At 38.4% G+C, this 18,378-nt stretch overlaps 1 protein-coding gene across 1 annotated transcript in view; it reads right to left on the bottom strand.

Moving 5' to 3' along the window:
- Positions 1-9,357, bottom strand: part of LOC103479031 (carboxyl-terminal PDZ ligand of neuronal nitric oxide synthase protein-like) — a 28,295-nt gene extending 18,938 nt beyond the window's left edge. Inside the window, exons 1-4 of the mRNA XM_008433236.3 lie at positions 8,576-9,357; positions 5,562-5,633; positions 923-1,015; positions 41-99 (exon numbers count right to left, since the gene is read on the bottom strand). Coding sequence (XP_008431458.1) covers positions 41-99; positions 923-1,015; positions 5,562-5,633; positions 8,576-8,680 — 329 coding nt within the window. The 5' untranslated portion in view covers positions 8,681-9,357. The remainder of the gene's footprint in view (positions 1-40; positions 100-922; positions 1,016-5,561; positions 5,634-8,575) is intronic.
- Between the last annotated feature and the right edge of the window lie 9,021 nt (positions 9,358-18,378).

The raw sequence follows: 18,378 nt of genomic DNA, 5'->3' as shown, positions 1-18,378 counted from the left end.
ATCCTCGACTCAGGCCGATTAGGGATCTTCCTCGTCGCACCTGTAGATGGGGTCTTGTGTCACCAACATGGAGCTTTCATCCCATGACCAGCCCTTTCTCTGTACCAACAACAACAAAAAAGAAAAACAGATCATTGACACAATACTCAGGGTTCCCCACAGTGTATTATAAGCCTGGCGGGCCACCAGGCTTTACTTGCCCCCCCCCCACCAGGCTAGGTATTTTTATTTTAAATAGGGTTTTTTTTAAACAGCAGGAACAGTAAAAACAGATTAAGATAGGTTTATAGTTGAACTGGGCGCCATCAGTTCTTTTTTGAGCTTTACTTCATAATATAATGTTATTCCCTCATCAAAAACAAACCTGGGTGGGCCTAACGCCACATTTGAGACGCAGCTCCTCCTCAGACCTGCAGTTTCCAAGCTTCCAAACTCCACAGAGCAGCCCTCTCCCTGACACGCCCCCATTCAGCTCCTTCAGACTAGCCAGCAAGAAATAGCACCTGGTGGAACTGTGCATCAGCTGAGCTCCTTATAGGAGCTACTACTCAGCGCAATGCTGGTAAAAACGTTAAATGGTTAATATATGATCCATGTTATGATAACCTCCTGAACGTGGAGCTTCAGAAAATCAGGAGTTCTTAAAGGGGCAGAGGCCCAATTTCAAGGCGTTAAATTACAAAGTCAAATTTCATTCAAGTCATATTTGATATATAGCATTTTTAAAACAGCTAAAGGTAACAGTTACTTGACTGTGCTATAAAATGGCAGTATGTGTGTGGAAAATATGTAACACAGCCCCTTTAACATATTTTCAACACAAAAACGCAGTGGGTTTTCTGGGGTTAAATCCTGAATATAGTCAATAAAGAGTTAAAATAAGTTCATGGAAAACAGATGGACTCTCTTCCGCCGGTCTTACCTTCTTCTTTTTGCGTAGGATCACTTTGACACAGTCAGTGGACACGAGTATGTTGACCTTCTTTTTCTTTATGTTCTTCAGCTTGAATTCGTACTGTAACGGAAGGAAAACATTTGTTTAACTTTGTGGGATGGATATTACTGCTTGGACGAATCTCACTAGACAAACTAAAAGAAAGAGAGAGGGGACCACCCTGCTGCGGGATTATTTTTATCTTCTCCATATGAGATAGAGTAAACATGGAGGAACTGTCAGTTTCTGTTTCTGGTAGATGCTTAAGGTTTTAAAGGCTGCCTCGCCAGAGGGAGCCAGACGTGTGTGGGACACTTTCATCCCTCTGCATGATTAATGCTACATACTGAACCTTCACTGCAGGCTCTGGCTGAAAAATATCAATGCTTTAAAAAAAAGAATCCAATAGGATTAGTGGTGGGAGGGGGGGAAACACATCAAGCTTCAAAAACTAAAAATCCAACTTCAGATGATTAACTGATCAGAGGAAGTTCTGTGAAATCAGAGGGCAAACAAATCCGCCTCATATCTGCATGAAAAACTCGGATATTCTCTGTTATCTCTGCTTTCATTTTAGTAAAAATAACAGCTCCGAGCCGGGTCTTAGGAGGCTTTGCAAGCGTTATGTCATGTAGTAGCCACAAACCTAAGTGTATTTTCATATGACTATATCTCATAGACCAACAAAATGTGGCATATATATATATATATATATATATATATATATATATATATATAGTTTATATATATAAACAGTATATATATATATATATATATATAAACTAATAAAAACCAGATTCAAAACTTGCACAAATATTGTCATCAGGTTTTTAAGATATGTCTCCATTAGCTCTGCACATTTACAAATTCAGCTCAGCCCTTGTCAGATTGGATGACATCAATACTCTTGAATTTAAATATAATTATAATATAAAAAACAACAGGGTTTGAATTTACAATTTTTTCAAATTTGTTTTTGTAAAACATAAAAATGACAGAAATCCCTTCCGCTTCACAATATGTCACTTTTGTGTTGCATTTTCATGCAATGTCTGAGTAAAATCCTCTGAACTTAAAGGTGGTGGCATCACAAAACGTGTACATCCAAATTAGGAGACCGAAGCTCACAACAGTGAAATCAGAACACCTAAAAAGATCACATATAATCAAAAAGTTCAAAAAGGCTCAACCTTGGTGAAGAGACGCAGCAGAAAGAAGCTCGTCCTGGTCAAATTGATATTAAAATCTCTATCAAATATTACCCCTAAATGTTCTTTGCAATTAAAAGTGAAAGCATCTGTAGTTACGTTGCCACCAGATAAAATACATTCAATGTTTTGGCTGAAAACAAAAACTTCTGGCCCAACCAGTGTTGGACAGCAGTAATGCAATCCAGTAAAAAATGGAGAGCATCACTGCAGCCAGGCTTCTGGGATGAGTAGATCAGCAGGTCATCAGTATAAAAGAGGAAGGAGATCTAGTGCTGTTGTAACATCTAACATAACATGTAAAGAGAAAACAAAAGAGGGACAAGCCTGGAGTCTTGTGGGACACCACGTCAAAGAGGAGCACCAGAAGAGTCAACATCATAACAGAAAATGTTCTGTCACTCAGATAGGAGGAAAAACGCATTAGTGGTGTGTTTCAGGAACCCCAGATTATTCAAGCAACTTCTTAAAAAAACCCACTTCTTTTAGAAATGTGGATTATCGACACTGACGTTAGCGTTGTGGATTTGTGGACGTGTCTGTTATCTCAACAACAGTCGTTTCCAGGGAGCCATTGACTGATTTTTGAAGCTAATAACTCCCATTGGGCTAAGAGAAGCGGCTTTGTCGTCCATCGTTTGCGGATGCGTGGAGAACCGGTACCAAGTTAACACAGCGTGTGAAACATGAAAACAAAAGAGGGCCAAGAATGGAGCCTTGTGGGATCTCACATCAAAGTGGAGCACTAGATGAGTCAACATAACGGAGACAGTTCTACTTCTCAGATAGGAGGTGAAAGATTTTAGTGATGAGCTAAAGATGCCGACACAGTGGTTCAATCGTGACAAAAGATCAGAATGATCCACTGTGTCAAAGGACACTGTGAGGTCCAACAGAACCAGCGCATGGTTATTATATGCTTTTAATAAAGCATCATAAGCGTAAAACAAGAAAAGAACCAGCAACTGTTGCTTGCAGCACTGTTGGCGGAATCTAGCTCTGCCTTTGATAAAAAAGGAAAACTCAAAGCGCTCCGTCTATGAGACCGCGACCCGTGTTCCTGACATGTGCTCTCGTCCAGTTAATCCATCATGTAGCTGTGTGGGAGTTTCAACACGCTTCCTGGGCTTTATATATTCAGGTGAAGGACACAGGTCTCTTAATGTTTGTGTGTGTGTGTGTGCGCACTGTCTGTGGACGTGTCTGTTATCTCCCATAAACTGGATCAAGAGGACCATCCATCTTGCAACACAGTGCTGTCAGGGGGAGATGAAGTGGAACACAGGGAGTGTTTGCGTTTTCACACACATCAGCCTGAGACTAACTCACACGGTTCCTCCTGCCACAGGTTGAGGCGGCTCACCCCGAGTCTCGTCTAAAAAACCCCATCGAGGGTTTTAAGGATGCCTCGCGTTTTAAGTAGTCAGTTTAATAATAGTTTAACAAAATCACAGCTGACAGATGCTTCTTTCACAGGCAAGATTTAAGTTATCTAAAGGTGGGACTTCTAAAATCCTTTTGCAGTTGAGTTAATTGCAGTGTCTGTAATTAATCGCAATTCATTTTCCCTCCAGGAAATTGCGCAGATGTTTTTTGTTGTGATTGTTGCTGCCAAAAATTACTGATTTTGTGGCTCTTCTTTTAAAAAGCTGTGGTCAAAGTTGCAATTTTTTAAGTTTTTTTTTTTTTTTTTTTGCCGTAGAATGTCTTTACATAAAATACAAATACAGTCGTGTCTGGAGGAGTCATCAAAGTGCAAAATGAGAGTTCCATATTTCCAGTGTTTCAAGAACTCCTGATCAATCATGGAACATTTTTAGCTTTGGGGACGTCTGCACTGCTGCTACATGTTTAGCATTGAGATGCTACTTTAGCCTTTAATAAGTTCTCTGCTATGCTAACTCCTTTTAGTACAACTTGAACCAAAACAATAGTCTTTTCAAGCGTCCAATCAGATCGTTTTTTGAAGCAGAAATTAAGCGCAAGAGGACCAAGAGAAACGGCTCAGTCGTCCATCGTTTGTGCGTCAAACTTATGGGCAAACCAGAAATGTATGCTTTTACACACTGGTTCTGGTTGGAGTCTTTACATGAAAAAAAAAATGTTTACGTTTTAAAATCTATGTAATTATTAAATCGAAATGAATGTGTTAAATGTTCCGGCCCTCAAGTTATCGCATTCTATTCTACTTTAAAAATCTTGTCGCCTCACTTCTTCAGGTCACTAGATGCGTTTCCACTGACTGTAAAGTTGCAAAAATTGGAAAACAAACATAAATTTGCTTACTGGAAACACACTAATTTCGAAAAATAAAAGTTTTTTGATTAGTAGTTTCAACGCTACAATGAGGTGCTTCTCCAACCATAAGAAAATTTGTCTATTTTGCAAAACTGCAATGGAAAGTCGTGTGTGATCAACAAGATAAGACAAAGAAGACAACAGGAAGTAGTAAGAAGATCATGGTGCGTCACATATTTTAATGACTTATGTGAACAAAATTATTCACATGTGATTTTAACTGTATTTCTTGTGAAATTGAAATACTGCAGTTACGACATTAGAAAAATATCAACTGAGTGCATTTGTAATAGAAATGCAGTTACACATTTGATTAATTGTTTCACAGCATCAAGAAACATTTTTCTTCTGTTTGCCTTTAGATAAAAAGGCACAAAATCCAAGTATTTAATTAAACTTTGTTCATTTCCAACTCAGACGGAAAAATCCATGTTGAGCCAAAAAGCTCTTCAGTATTTGGATTGTGCTGAGCAACGTGTGGCTTTCCTTTATCATCCACATTGAGTTCGAATGACATCAAATCTTCAGCATGACGTCTAATGACGTCTCCTAAACAGTGTGCGGCGTTGCTACGGTAAATCTTTGCGAGGAGACTAAAATGGCCATTACGAGGAGATGATGGCGAGGGATCGGGATTAAGTTTTTCCGCGGGTGTCAGCGGGGACGAGGCTGACCTCAGGCTGACACAACGACTCTGTTGTTAGATTAGATCCAACAGCTGACAAGCAAAGCAGCCAAATCCTCTGCACTCTGTGCTGCTGTGTGCCACTGCAGTGCTTCGTGTTTGGGCGGCCTCGTCTTGTGCAGGAGAATGTTCAGAGGGATTTTGTTTTTTTTCCTCCCTCTGTCGTTCCCCGTATTTCATCGCAGAATTAAAACTGCTAGTGACAAGGCGCTGAACCTGACCGGTGTGTGCCGTGCGCTGACAGGGGAGTGTGGGGGGGACGATCTGTGGGTGAAGGCGACGTGGCGTGGACGCTTCCGAAAACAAGACAGTCGGGGATGGAGATGAGTTCGGTGTGACAGCATGAGTGACTCTGACAGCTTGTTAAAGATTCAGAGGGCCCATTGTCACCAGGTTTAAATATAGCGTCTGTTTCAATGAAGTCACATGTTCTTACTCTGATTCGCCTCATCGCGGCGACTATCTCCATCCGGCTGCCGGGGCGACCCACCTCCAAGCTGCCGATGTACTGCAAGACAAGAGTTAAAAGGATTACTTTGGGTTTTGGCAGGTTGGTTGTGTTGATTAGGTTCATTTCACGCCAGGCTTGAAGCGATTAATTGTATTAATCCGATATTGAAATATTCGTCAACTAACTGAATACAGACTCAAAAAAAGTCATTTGTCAAAAAAACCCACAACAGATTCAGAGCAGTGATTATGTCAAAACTATAAAAAAAATAAAATAAAATCTATATACATTTTGTATTATGGGTTTGAAAAACCTTTGTTTGTAAATGGGTTTTATTCAAAACCTCCCAAGTGGTATTTTTTAGAAATATATTCCATTGGTCCAAATTCACAAATGAATGCCATGATAATGCAGTTTATGCAATAAAATATTTATGTTCTCATTTAAAAAAGGATTTTATTTGTTTATTTGCATCTTTTCCTAAAACCGTATGAAAAAGTTTTAGAAAAAGCACTTATCCATATAAAAAATGCTTATATGGAAAATCAATAGAATGTGGTTTAAAAAAAAATCCATCCGATTAATCGTCAGAATAATTGATTAAGCAATTACTAAAATAATAGGTACAGCCCTATTTCAAACTCATTTTCATGTAATAATCTTCCTTTCCTGGAATAATAAAGTCTGAATTTGTTGTCCAGTCCGAAAGTTTACATTCACTCATCGGCACCAGGAATAACTGATTTGATTACCGTAATTGTTTTAGTTTTCCTTTCTGGAGGTGGTATGATTGGATACTAAATGACTTCAGTGAAATTTCATAGCAATTATTAGTTATGCAAATAAGAGTTTAAAGCAGGATTTTGTCTAACCCACAATCCTTTTAAACAACCTGTAATATAAAGATACATTTCTCATTTGGTTGAACGGCCTTTAGTAAGAGATCCTTTTACTGCCATTGTGAAGCTTCTGGAAATTTGAACAGAAGGATAGAAAAATTTCCTGACAAATTTGACTCATCCATCCATCCATCCATTTTCTTCTGCTTATCCGGGGTCGGGTCGCGGGGGCAGCAGCTTCAGAAGGGAGGCCCAGACTTCCCTCTCCCCAGCTACTTCTTCCAGCTCCTCCGGGGGAATCCCAAGGCGTTCCCAGGCCAGCCGAGAGACATAATCCCTCCAGCGTGTCCTGGGTCTTCCCCGAGGCCTCCTCCCGGTGGGACGTGCCCGGAACACCTCACCAGGGAGGCGTCCAGGAGGCATCCTTACCAGATCCCCGAGCCACCTCAAATTTGACTTTCAAACACAAATTCAGAACTGCGTTGCGGTCTGGCCCGTTCCCAAGACATGATCCAATCCGAATCCAGCTCTGATTTACGATTGTGATTCTTCCCATTGGATTTACTCAGCCTTGCCAAAACATCATGCTGTCGATTTGGCATGAAATTGAAGAATTTGGAGTTACTTAATTATGCCATCCAGTTTACGCAATGCAACGACACAGACCCTCAGCATGACGCTGTCACCACCATGCTCAACAGTTGGTACAGTGTTTTGGGGGTTAAAGATTCTCACCTTCATTCCTCCAGCTCCCAGTCTAATTAACATTCACTCATCTGACCACTAAACTTTCCTCCAGAAGCCGTTTGGATTGTTCATTTGGGGAGCTGCAGACTTCACTCACACCTTTGGATCAGTGGTGTCCAAACAAAAAAGGTCAAATAAAAAAGACAATCTCAACAATTTTGGGGTCATCAATTGTTTTCTGGTTTGTTGGCCAATTTTTTTTTACCTTTCTTGATTTCATGAGCCAAACAAAATCGTTTTTTGCAAGTATCAGCCGATCACCCAAAATGAAAGATATGAGGACTGAGTTAATCGGTGCGCCCCTACAAGCTGCCATTAATATTCCACGACTGGAAAGTTACTGAAAATATACAGACTGCTCTCAGAAGCTAGGTTTACAGTAAACCAACCCATTGAAATTACTACAAGAACTCATATTTATAACCCAGAATTATGCTGAAATCATGTTGATGGCAGCTCTAAGTGTGTGGTTTCCCCTGAACTTGTCGAAACACACTTAAGCAATTAACTAATTAGGCACAGACTGATGTTCTCAGGCCTTTATTTCTGTTAATTATGATAATTATGATTTTCCGCTCGTATGGACCCCGCCTGCCCCCCGAAGAAACCTCCAGCACTCGGTAGATTAGAGACAACGTTCATTAACTTCAGACCTCAGCCTTGTTTTTAAATGTTGTGATATTGTTCCACTCTGGAGAGGCAGAAATGAAAACCCAGAATTCATGTGTCGCTCATGCCGCTGAGGTTCTGTAAACTTCTGGAACTGTAGGTGAAATGATCAGCTCTGACACTGTTGGCTCATTTTAAATATATCAAACTTAATATTGTCATCTTCCTAAAAAATAATGGCCTAAGACATTTTTGCCAAAGTGATTTTTATTTTCTATTTACTGATTTATTTATTTATTGCCTAAATCATCTTCTGGCAGGATATGAGGTGTTGATTTTTTTTTCCTCCAAAATCCCTTTTGTCAACAACAACAGAAAGACTTATGCCATTATCTCAGGAAGGTGACAATAGTCTACGACATGCAATGACATCTAAAGAGCTGCTTCAAACAAATATAATTTTTATACAAAAAACGGGGCAGTCGAAGCAAAAATATCACAATAAAAACAAGTAAAACTCACAAAACCGTGGAGCAAAAACTCTAGAAAACAGAATATGGTGCATTTAGTGTTTCTGATATTGAAACATGTCAGAAACAATAAATCTATCTTCAATCTTAAAGTGGATAAATATTATCCTGTTAGTAGAGAGATGATTAAACCTGCTTAAAATGAGGTCTGGACAACAATAAACGTGTCAACAAGAAAATAAAGTGATGGACATGTAGAAGTAACAACAGCCATATCATCCTCAAAGCTTAAATCCTTTTAAAAAAATCCCTATCTGTTGCAGAGGGTCCTTACCTTTGCCTCGAAGCAGACCCCATGATTAAACACCTCCTCGTTGTGCATGGGGACCCTCAGATCGTGCGCGTCATCCACTAAATTGTACTTGGTCACTCCGGGCATGGCTCCGGATCTCGTTTTACGACCGCGCTAGAGAACCTGCAGATATGCGCATCTCCTCTCCTCCCCGCCGAACACCGCCGCCGCCGCCTCACACTCTCTCATCCGCGAGACGCGTCACTCCGGTGGTAGGTGGTGGTGGAGGTGGGGTCACGCGAGGGTCGCGACCGATTGATTGGCTGCGGGAGCTCAATTAATGCGCTAATCGCCGGTTCGGTGAGTGCACTTATTGACCCGCTTTCTTTTTTTTTTTTTTTTTTTGGATGTTGCTCTGACGCACGACGGAGACGCAGTGGTCTCCGCCGCTGCCCGCCGGTCGAGCCGATGACGCACGGGTTATCAACAAATGATAGTTTTTTTGTTTTTTTTTTTACTCCTCGTAGTAGGTAGGAATTGAAAAAAAAAAAAGAACGTCGGCCCAGTTTTGGACGTGATCACATTTCAGAACTACAACTAGAGCGGTTCGGGATTTAAATGAAACGGAAGGAGGATTTCCCTTTCACGGTCAGCCGCAGCTCACGGTTTGATTGTGTGACATCTAGTGGCATTTCAGGGAACAAATGGACGAAACTCCACGAGCCCCCGAGGGTCCTGAACCGGGGCCCCGTTCCCCAGAACCGGGTCGGTTCGAGTTTGCATGAAGGCTTTGCAGCTATTATACGACTCCATAACGTCACTTTCCAAAAACAACATCCTAAGTCTTTTGTGTGTGTGTGTGTGTGTGTGTGGCCAAAACCGATTTTGTCCAGAAATAATAATAATAATAATAATAATAATAATAATAATAATAATAATAATAATAATAATAATAATAATTATTATTATTATTATTATTACTATTGTTAATTACCACCTTCTATTAGCTAATAAAAAGGTGGTGATTTATTATTATTATTATTATTATTATTATTATTATTATTATTATTGGTGGTGGTGACTTTGGGGGGGGTAGGGGGGGGGAAATCAATAAATCACTTGTCAAAAAATGATTCAGGTCATTATTTTTGGTAAGGTAAAGCAGTTCAAGGTGTTTTTTTTAACATAAAAACACAAATAAGAATTCCTAAAAACATCATACCAGTAACAAACATTACATTTTGTCGAGTTCCATCATCAATATCATAATCTATGTTGCTCAGTATTCCATTTATTAGGATTCAAAAACAACTCTAAACAACTGGGGTTTTAGCCTTGATTTAAAGAAACTCACTATGTCATCCTAAGTCGTCAATGTTTGATTATTTGCAACTAATATAATTATTATACACCAATATGAGCAATGACAGAGGTGGTGAATTGCAATGATAATGTGACATGTTAAAAAAGTCCAAACTCAAAACCCATCTGTTTCAAGTATCTACAGTCTTTGTCTGCAATTGCAATGTATTTTTTAAATACATTGTTTTGTACTTAATCTTTACTATGTATTTAAATTTTGTGTTTGTTTTTATGTTAAGTTATATAAGGTGACCTTCAGTGTCAGGAAAGGAGCCTACAAATAAAATGTATTATTATTATTATTATTATTATTATTATTATTATTATTATTATTATTATTATTATTATTATTATTATTATTATACAGTTCATCTCCAAAGTGGGGCGTGCTCCCAGCAAGGTCATCTTAGTTAACTAAAACAAATAAAATAACAAAATCTCAAATTGAGAAAACATTTTTTAACTAAAATAAATTATATAATAATTGATAGGGGAAAAACTATAACGTATGAATTTATTTATGAACCTTTTTTTTCTAACAAACTTTCTGCCAAGGTTAAACTAGACTACTGTAATGCACATCTCATTACAGTCTTGGAAGATTAAATGGACATAGATTTAATATTTTAACCTAAAAAGAAGAAGAAAAAAAACCCATACAAAATGGTGGATACTGTGGAGAAACAGTATAGAAAAATGCTTGAGCTCCTGCCCCTTTTGCTCCTTGCCCCCAAGTGACCTTTTGATCAAATTTTTTTAATTATTATTTCCTAAGCCCTCTTCTGACACATAACATGTACTAAAATCATTTTGTTTTTTGTTGAGGGTTTTTTGTACAACATAATAAGCCCTCCGGTCAACTTGTTACCTTTGACCTTTTGCCCGTGACGCATGACGCAATTGCCTCTCGCACAGTGAGATAAGGCGGCTAACTGGAGCTCAACGTAGCGAACGTTCCAGATTTCAGAACAGTTTTTGGTTAATTAAAAAAAACAAAACGTTTTTGGTGAATAAGGTGGAGTAGACTTGCTACTTGTCAGATGACGGAAACGTTGAAGTATCGTTTCTGCTTCAGTACGGAGTCGCGGCTTAAGCAGAGAGGTAATGAAATACAACAGACACTGACAGGCGTCTGCCTTTCTCTGAAGAACTACTGAGCGGGAGGAGACAGCCAGGTGAGGAAAACTTCTTAATTCAGTATTTTTATTATACAGACATTAGGCTGTTGTTGTTGTGCTATTAGCTAGCTGCTAGCTAACGACTTTGCTAGCAAAGACAAGTAAAAAGCTTCTTCCCTGTATCGTTAATGATATCAGTCATTCTTCAGTATCGCTTATGCAACAGGGGGACATCGCCCGTCCAAAACCGATCATCTCCATCATGGATAAATGTCCGATCTTCTAATTTCCTTTGCTGCATAATGTACATTGCATTTATTCTGGCGTTAGGTAAATGTATCTTGAAGGAGAATAGCACTTAAATAAAAGTCCAACTTCATATTAATTTAGAATTAAAAATAACTCACCCTGAATTACCATGATAGACATAATGTATGTAATAAAAGTGACATTAATGAAGGGGAAAAAAACTCAATCCAGCTTTTAAGTAAGTTTAGGGTCTTGTTCACAGAGTATGAAGTTAATTTTCCCCCCCCAATTATTCAATGGAAAAAAAAAACTGACCTCAGTCACGTAAAATAAAATTTTATTCAAAACTTTTGGAATTGTAATGATTTCTTTTTTTAAAACAAAGTTTTGTTTAAAAAACGTATTTTTAAATTAAATTACTCGTTTTTGTCTCGTGAACTTAAAAAGCTATTTGCCAAACATAAACTTTTATTTGCACACATCAGAAATCTTTTGTTGCGATTTTGGACCCTGCCCACGACATCATGTGAGAACCACAAGCAAAACTTTGAGTCACAAACAAAAACTTAGAATAGCAAGAAAAGATTTCTGACAAGCGCAAATAAGTTTGTTTTGCAAATAATTTTTTCACTTCATGAGACAAAAATGTGTGATTTAAATTTAAAAAAAATTTTTTAAGCAAAACTCGGTAGGCTTTTCTCCTGGTGACATTCATTAACAATTCAATTTTTGCTTTTGTTTCTTTTCTTTTTTCTGCAGTTCCACGTTAAAGTTTGATGCAGCTCTGCTTTCCTGAATGGACCATCTTCATCTCCACTGCAGCAAACAGGCAGCTCTGTTTTATAGATTACAGTCACTAAAAGGTTGCATTGTGCCCTTGTTTATATTTTAAATAGTTTTAGTCTGAAAAGACAAAATATGTCTGGTGGTGTAGCTCTGATTTACATATCTTGCTAAATTGCGTGTTTGAATATTGCAATACATTCCTATAACAAAATAGACCTGCAGAAAGAAATTACTAATAAAATATCTTACATATGCGTAGTTGTATGCTCTATATAGAGATTTTCCTTAGCTTTGATTGTATCTCTCACAATTTTGTAATTTATCATTGTTTATTAAACTCTGAAAGTTGTGTGGCTTTGTTAATATTCTGTCCTCCAATGTGGTTAGATGTGCCCTTTTTTTTTTTAGAACCTGCCCCTTTAGTGGTCTCTGCACGGCCCTGCTGTGAGAGCTCTGGTAGAGTCCGACAAAACAACAACAAAAAAACAAACCATCATTCTCCAACTACTTCCTGTCATCTTGTCCTTTCCGGCAGTAGTAACGTCCGGCTGTTGATCACGTGACTCCTGTGATGCGAAAAAAGTTTTTTTGCGAAATACACCTGCGTTAATATGGCTGAAAAACCAAACACAGAAGTTTTTAGTTGCATCAAAAAACGTGAGTTTTTTTCCCTTTAAATTAGCGTATTTACGTTAAGCGAATTTATTTTCAGAATTTCAATTTGCGCAGTTTTATGGCGAATGGAAACGCAGCTTACGTCATTTCCTGTCCATCCTATTTTTGGAGAAATGTCATTTCAGTTATCGTCATCCAAAATCTCTCTCTCTCCTTTTTTTTAAAATTTTTTATTCAGTACTTGGATTTACAATAGAACAATTATGCAATTATTACATACATCTTTAAGCTCACTGTATTATATATCACCGATATTTCCAGACCATATTTCTGTTGTTTATTGTATCCTAATTTTGTTGCATTTGCACTCTGGTTGAGCCACCTTCTTTGTTTGAAGTGTAAAACAAATGAATTTTTTTTTTCAGAGCCAGCACAAAAATTAGTATTTTCAAAGCAGCAGACTATTGATGAGATCAAAGTTGGAAAGTTACAGAACTGTTTTCTGTATTTACAGCTCAATAGTTTTGCAAAGCTTTGCAGCTGCGAACAGTTTTCTTGATATCGGCTGAGCATTAGATTTAGAGAGATTTACTTTGTACTAAACATATTTAAGTTTTGCTGTTAAAGTTTCGGCAGCCGATATTAACCTGCTTTGAGATCTAAACTAAAATATGTATGTAGTATATTGGTTAAAAGATGCATTAAAATGCTCCATAATGGTGAGAGAAACTGATAAATGCGAGTTGATCAATACAAAAATAAAGAGGCAGTTTTGTCTTATCCGATGAAAAACACTTCCAGCAGTTTGAGTTAGAACAAAATTAATTTCATGTATTTCTCCAGCAGATGGCGCTAGTGCTCTTCCGCATCAGCTGTAGAAGCATCTCTTCTTCTTCATTGAGAGCATAATTAGAGCGATGCTACTGAGTGAATTCTGGCTGCATCAGAAACACTGGAGCCCCCGCCCAATCCCCCACACACCATTTTTCATCCAGCCCTCTGAAAAACACACAAACACTTCCATCCTTATAACCTCTGCTTTTTAGGCACAAACTGTACCCTGAGGTCCATCTTAAAGGAAACAGGAATACTTCATTGCGTCCTTAAGAACATGTTCATTTTATGAACTGTACAACTTGCACGGTTCGTCCAGTTCCCGCAGCTTTACTTATCACCTTGAAGTGTTTGTGCTCTTCCATCATTCTTCACAGCGACAGCTGATGACATGGTTGTCAGGAATTGATGTTGAAAACTGTGAGTGCTAAAGTAAAAACCCATACCGAAAGCTCTTAACACGGCCTATTTTAATCATTCACACACCAAAAATACCTTTGTACACATTAATACGTACAGCGGACATCCGTTTGACATCCAGCAGTGGCTCATCCAAAATGAACTCGTTGCAAATCTTTCAAAATCATGTTTTTCACTAAGAAAACGTGATTTATAATAAAAAATGTAACATTCCTTTACAATATATATATATATATATATATATATATATACATATATATATATATATATATCACTGTTACAGAATTCTGGTTTGGTGCTTGTTCTTCAACCTAAATTTGATAAACATAAAAAGACAATCTCAAAAACAATACAGCGGTTTTTTTTCTACCACAGACCTCTCTGAATGTAACCAATCGGATTGGTTCTTTTTACAATCTGGCTGTGGAAAAAAAAAAAAAAGCCAAGCCGCTATCATCACCGCGCTGTTATTCAGAAACATAATCTAATGAGCTTTGACAGCTTTATTAGTTTTTGCTTCCTTAATCTGTTTCATAAATGCATCAATCACATATCAGCCGAGCCATTACACACACAAGAGACAGAACAGCAATAGAGTCGCCAGAAGCGTCGCAGTCATGACTGTAAAATACCAGGACAGCCTTTAGACAGACTATTAGGGGCTGTAAGCTTTGGAACTCATTACTGCTTCACTTTAAAACCAACTGGCATTAAAACATTTATCTCAAGGCTTAAGAATTGACTAAAGATGAACCATAACTGTACTCGCTGTTAAATATTGTAATTGTTGTGATTCAGTAGTTTTAAGCACATTGGTTTATATCTCTTTTTTTAACCATTTTGTTGTATTTACTGTTCATTTAGACCAGTGGGGTCCAAAGTCGGTCCTCGAGGGCCGGCATCCTGCACGATTTAGTTCTCTCTCTGGTTTTACACACCTGCATCAAACGATGGCTCATTAGAAGGCCTAAGCAGAACACTGACTTGATGAGGAGGTTGTTACATCCGCTAGGGAGAGAACTAAAACATGCAGGATGCCGGCCCTCGAGGACCGACTTTGGACACCCCTGACTAGACTTTTCATTTTAACCAACCGTTAAAGGTCTTTCTAGGGATGAGTGTTGAGAATTAGCTAGGGCTGCATGTGCGTGATGCAGGCATTGTGCTGTTTTCTTCTATGTTTTTGTATTTGTGCCTGTCAAATAAACACCCAAATAAATAAAGATAGAAACCATCTTCACATTAGCACAGAAGCTAACATCCATGGTCTTCTTCATATCCGCTCTTGGGGGTAGAGCCAGCTAGCAACCAGGAAATGAAAAGGCGCTCCTGGATTGGCTGCTTTGCAAACACACGCCAATGCTGTTGTAAGTAGCATTGGGCTTGGAAATTTCAGCTTCCCAAACTGCATTTTCTTTTAAACATTTTAGATATGCTACGTAAAAAATAAAAAACAAGTGTTATTAGAGTATACCCTATGGGATGGTGGTGCCCCATCACCCATAGGGTGCCCTATGTTGGACACTGCACTAGGATCTTTGGAAGCCAAGTTCCAATGATCTCAGTGAATGACTAGAATAATAAACTTAGCTTTTATTCATTTAAAAAAAATGTGCTTGAGATTTCTTATACATGAGAATTTTTAAAACCAAGTCAGGCCGAAAATAACCTGGTGTCACGTTCTTGAATGCATATCTGACCATTCAGCTTTCTAAGCCTCAAACAAGCCGCTCTCACATGTTCTGTTACTATCTCTATCCTGGCAAGGCAACCGTTTGCTGACTGACAAGAGACAATCGTTGCTCTTCGCGGGTCAGTAATCGGTGACCCTGTCGGGTTTTCCAGAGCAGCTATAAGAGCAGAGCTGACCTAACAATCTCCGGCGCTCCATGAACGAGGAAGTCTCTAAGTTATTGCCAAACACACATTTGTCATTGTTGCTGTGGATGACAACAGTGTGACAGTATGTCACCGTTTCCTGTGGCTTCTTAGAAAATAGACGGGAGGGACTTACAGCCCTGATGTTTGTAACGTCAAGTTTGTTAAAAATCCCCAAAGGTGAATGTTATTACCTTTGGGTGTAGTTTTTGTTTTTGGTCTAAAAATCAACTAAATGAGCAAGTGACAAAAGTATGGCAATGAATGATTGAAAATATTTCAGCAATATAATGGATTTTCTTTTTTGTTTGTTTGGTTGTAAGACATCCACACTAAAAGGTTCACCCCTAAAAATAAAAAAGGTCCTAAATGATAACATTTGTTGTAATAAAACTAAGTGGAGGTGGTAGAATCAATGTCATAAGTTGCGGTACACTTTCCACACGGCTTACACCCAACATTCAACCGCCTTGAGCAACTGAACAAAAAGCTCGAGAAGTCCAAAGGTAACCCAAAACTGTGGGATGAGCAGTAAACCGAGGATCCGACAAACCACTATGAAAACCAGTGAGCTCAGATTCTGGGAAAGGGGACTGACACTTATGGACGCGGCGGCAGCTGATAGGGAATACAGGGCAGGTGTTGAAATGCAATACGGGAAACAAGGGCAACAGAGGACACGAGAATCAGAGAAACCAAAACCGCAAGCGCAAATGAAAACACGCGCATAAGAATATGCAGAGAACAAACATGAAACTGACTGGAAGAAGATATTTCCTACCTGACCAGTGGCATTCAAAACTCTCAGAGCTCATAACTTTAAATAATACACCATATTAGGACTGTGAGAGCAGCCATAACATGTATAATTTTAACTATAAAAGGTAAAAAAAAAAAGGAAGTTTCATGACTGTAGCTTTATGAAACTAGTCATGAAACTACTTTCATGACTGTTATGACATGCTAACAGTCTCCAGGCGGCACAAACAACATTCCACAGCAACATGGATGACATCATCAGATGTTGGCAAGAGCTGCTAATCCACATCATTTGCTTTTGCCGCTCCTAAATCTCTGTCTGGTGTTATGGACAGAAAGTCGGGGCAGAGAGATGTTAGAGTCGGGGATATGACCCTTGACCTTTATGACTGATGGAAGAAACGGTTTGAACTTTCTCCATTTAGCTGCTCTATATCCACCAAGTCTCCTTTTCAACTCCTCTGGGATTTGGAGTTGCAAATCAGGTATTATTTGAGCTTTTGAGATGCTAATCAGCAGCTCCCAGTTGAGAAAACGATAAACATGTTGCCATGATTGCGCATCATAACAACTGTCCAGACTTAATAGAGGAAAAACAAAAATCCTTCCAGCTGCATAGTGTCAAAAACCAGGAGGAATATTTATCATTCAACTCCTCAACCAAAACAGTGATGAACAAAAGTTGCTACAAGAACAAATCAGAACTAAAATGGCAGAGCTACTTCAGCATGCTGCCACCACGAGCTGCGCCATTCTAGAAATTAGCAGTATTAAACTCAGTAAACAGTGCTGTAGTCCATATAGAGTTCACACAACAAAGGTTTCCTAAATCCCAGTGTTTTATTTAATCTTTCCAGTATGTATTTTGAACAAAAGATGATCAAAAGTGGTCTTTAACTGTAAAGAACTTATTTAATTTAGTAAAATGTCCTAATAGGAAGCTACAAAACAAATGCTAACTTTAGCATCATCAGCTAGTTCTAAAATTCTTCCACTCTTTAAAACTGTTTGTGTCTAGTTTGTCACTTTTCCACTATCTCAGGTTTCTACCACGAACTCATAATTGTGCCACTAACGCAATTAATCGAGTGTGGAGGTTAATTCAGTGTTTATGTCACCGAGCGCTGTTGGCAGGCTAAGCTAGCAGATGAGTCAGAACTGTCAACACAGCAGAATGGAAACAAAATCATAATATTTGACTTTATTCTATTCTTCCTGTCTTACTTCAAAATTAGAGCCACAAACATAAATTCTGTTGACCTCTCTCTTATTAATATTTTGGACTCATGCAGCAATTAAATAGTGCTTTTGGGATTTAAACATTGTGACATTTTTCGCCAAAAGATAGCTTTTGAGGTGGACACAAAAAGTCATATAGGTTCATTGAATCTGTTTGAAAATCTCAATGTTTTACTGTAGGTTACATTTTCAGGATAGCATCAATTTTTCTTACAAAAAATGTAACGTTTCTATACTGTATTATTCTTTTCATAACCCCAATTTTTTTTTTGCACACTTATCAAATTTAGCGAAAAGGGGAACTTGACTCTATGCTGTGCATCTTGTAAAATTATGCTTTTAGCACATGCATGGATGGCAACAAAATCATAATATTTGACTTTATTCTACAAACCAGGTTAGTTTTTATGCCTCTTACGTGGGACAAACTGAATTCCGATGCAATATCTACTAGATAGGGAGGATGGAGAGAAAGAGAGAGAAAAAAATCAGTTTGGATGTAATTTATTCCCTCCAGGTTTTTAGATTCCCCACAGTTTCCTGGAAGAGTTGGAAACATCATAACTAACTGGAAACACGACAAAG

This window comes from Poecilia reticulata, chromosome 17 (genome assembly GCF_904066995.2).
Source record: "Poecilia reticulata chromosome 17, P_reticulata-male-v2, whole genome shotgun sequence".
NCBI lineage: Eukaryota > Metazoa > Chordata > Actinopteri > Cyprinodontiformes > Poeciliidae > Poecilia > Poecilia reticulata.
The sequence above is the reverse complement of the archived record's forward strand: the minus strand, read 5'-3'. Positions and strand labels throughout refer to the sequence as shown.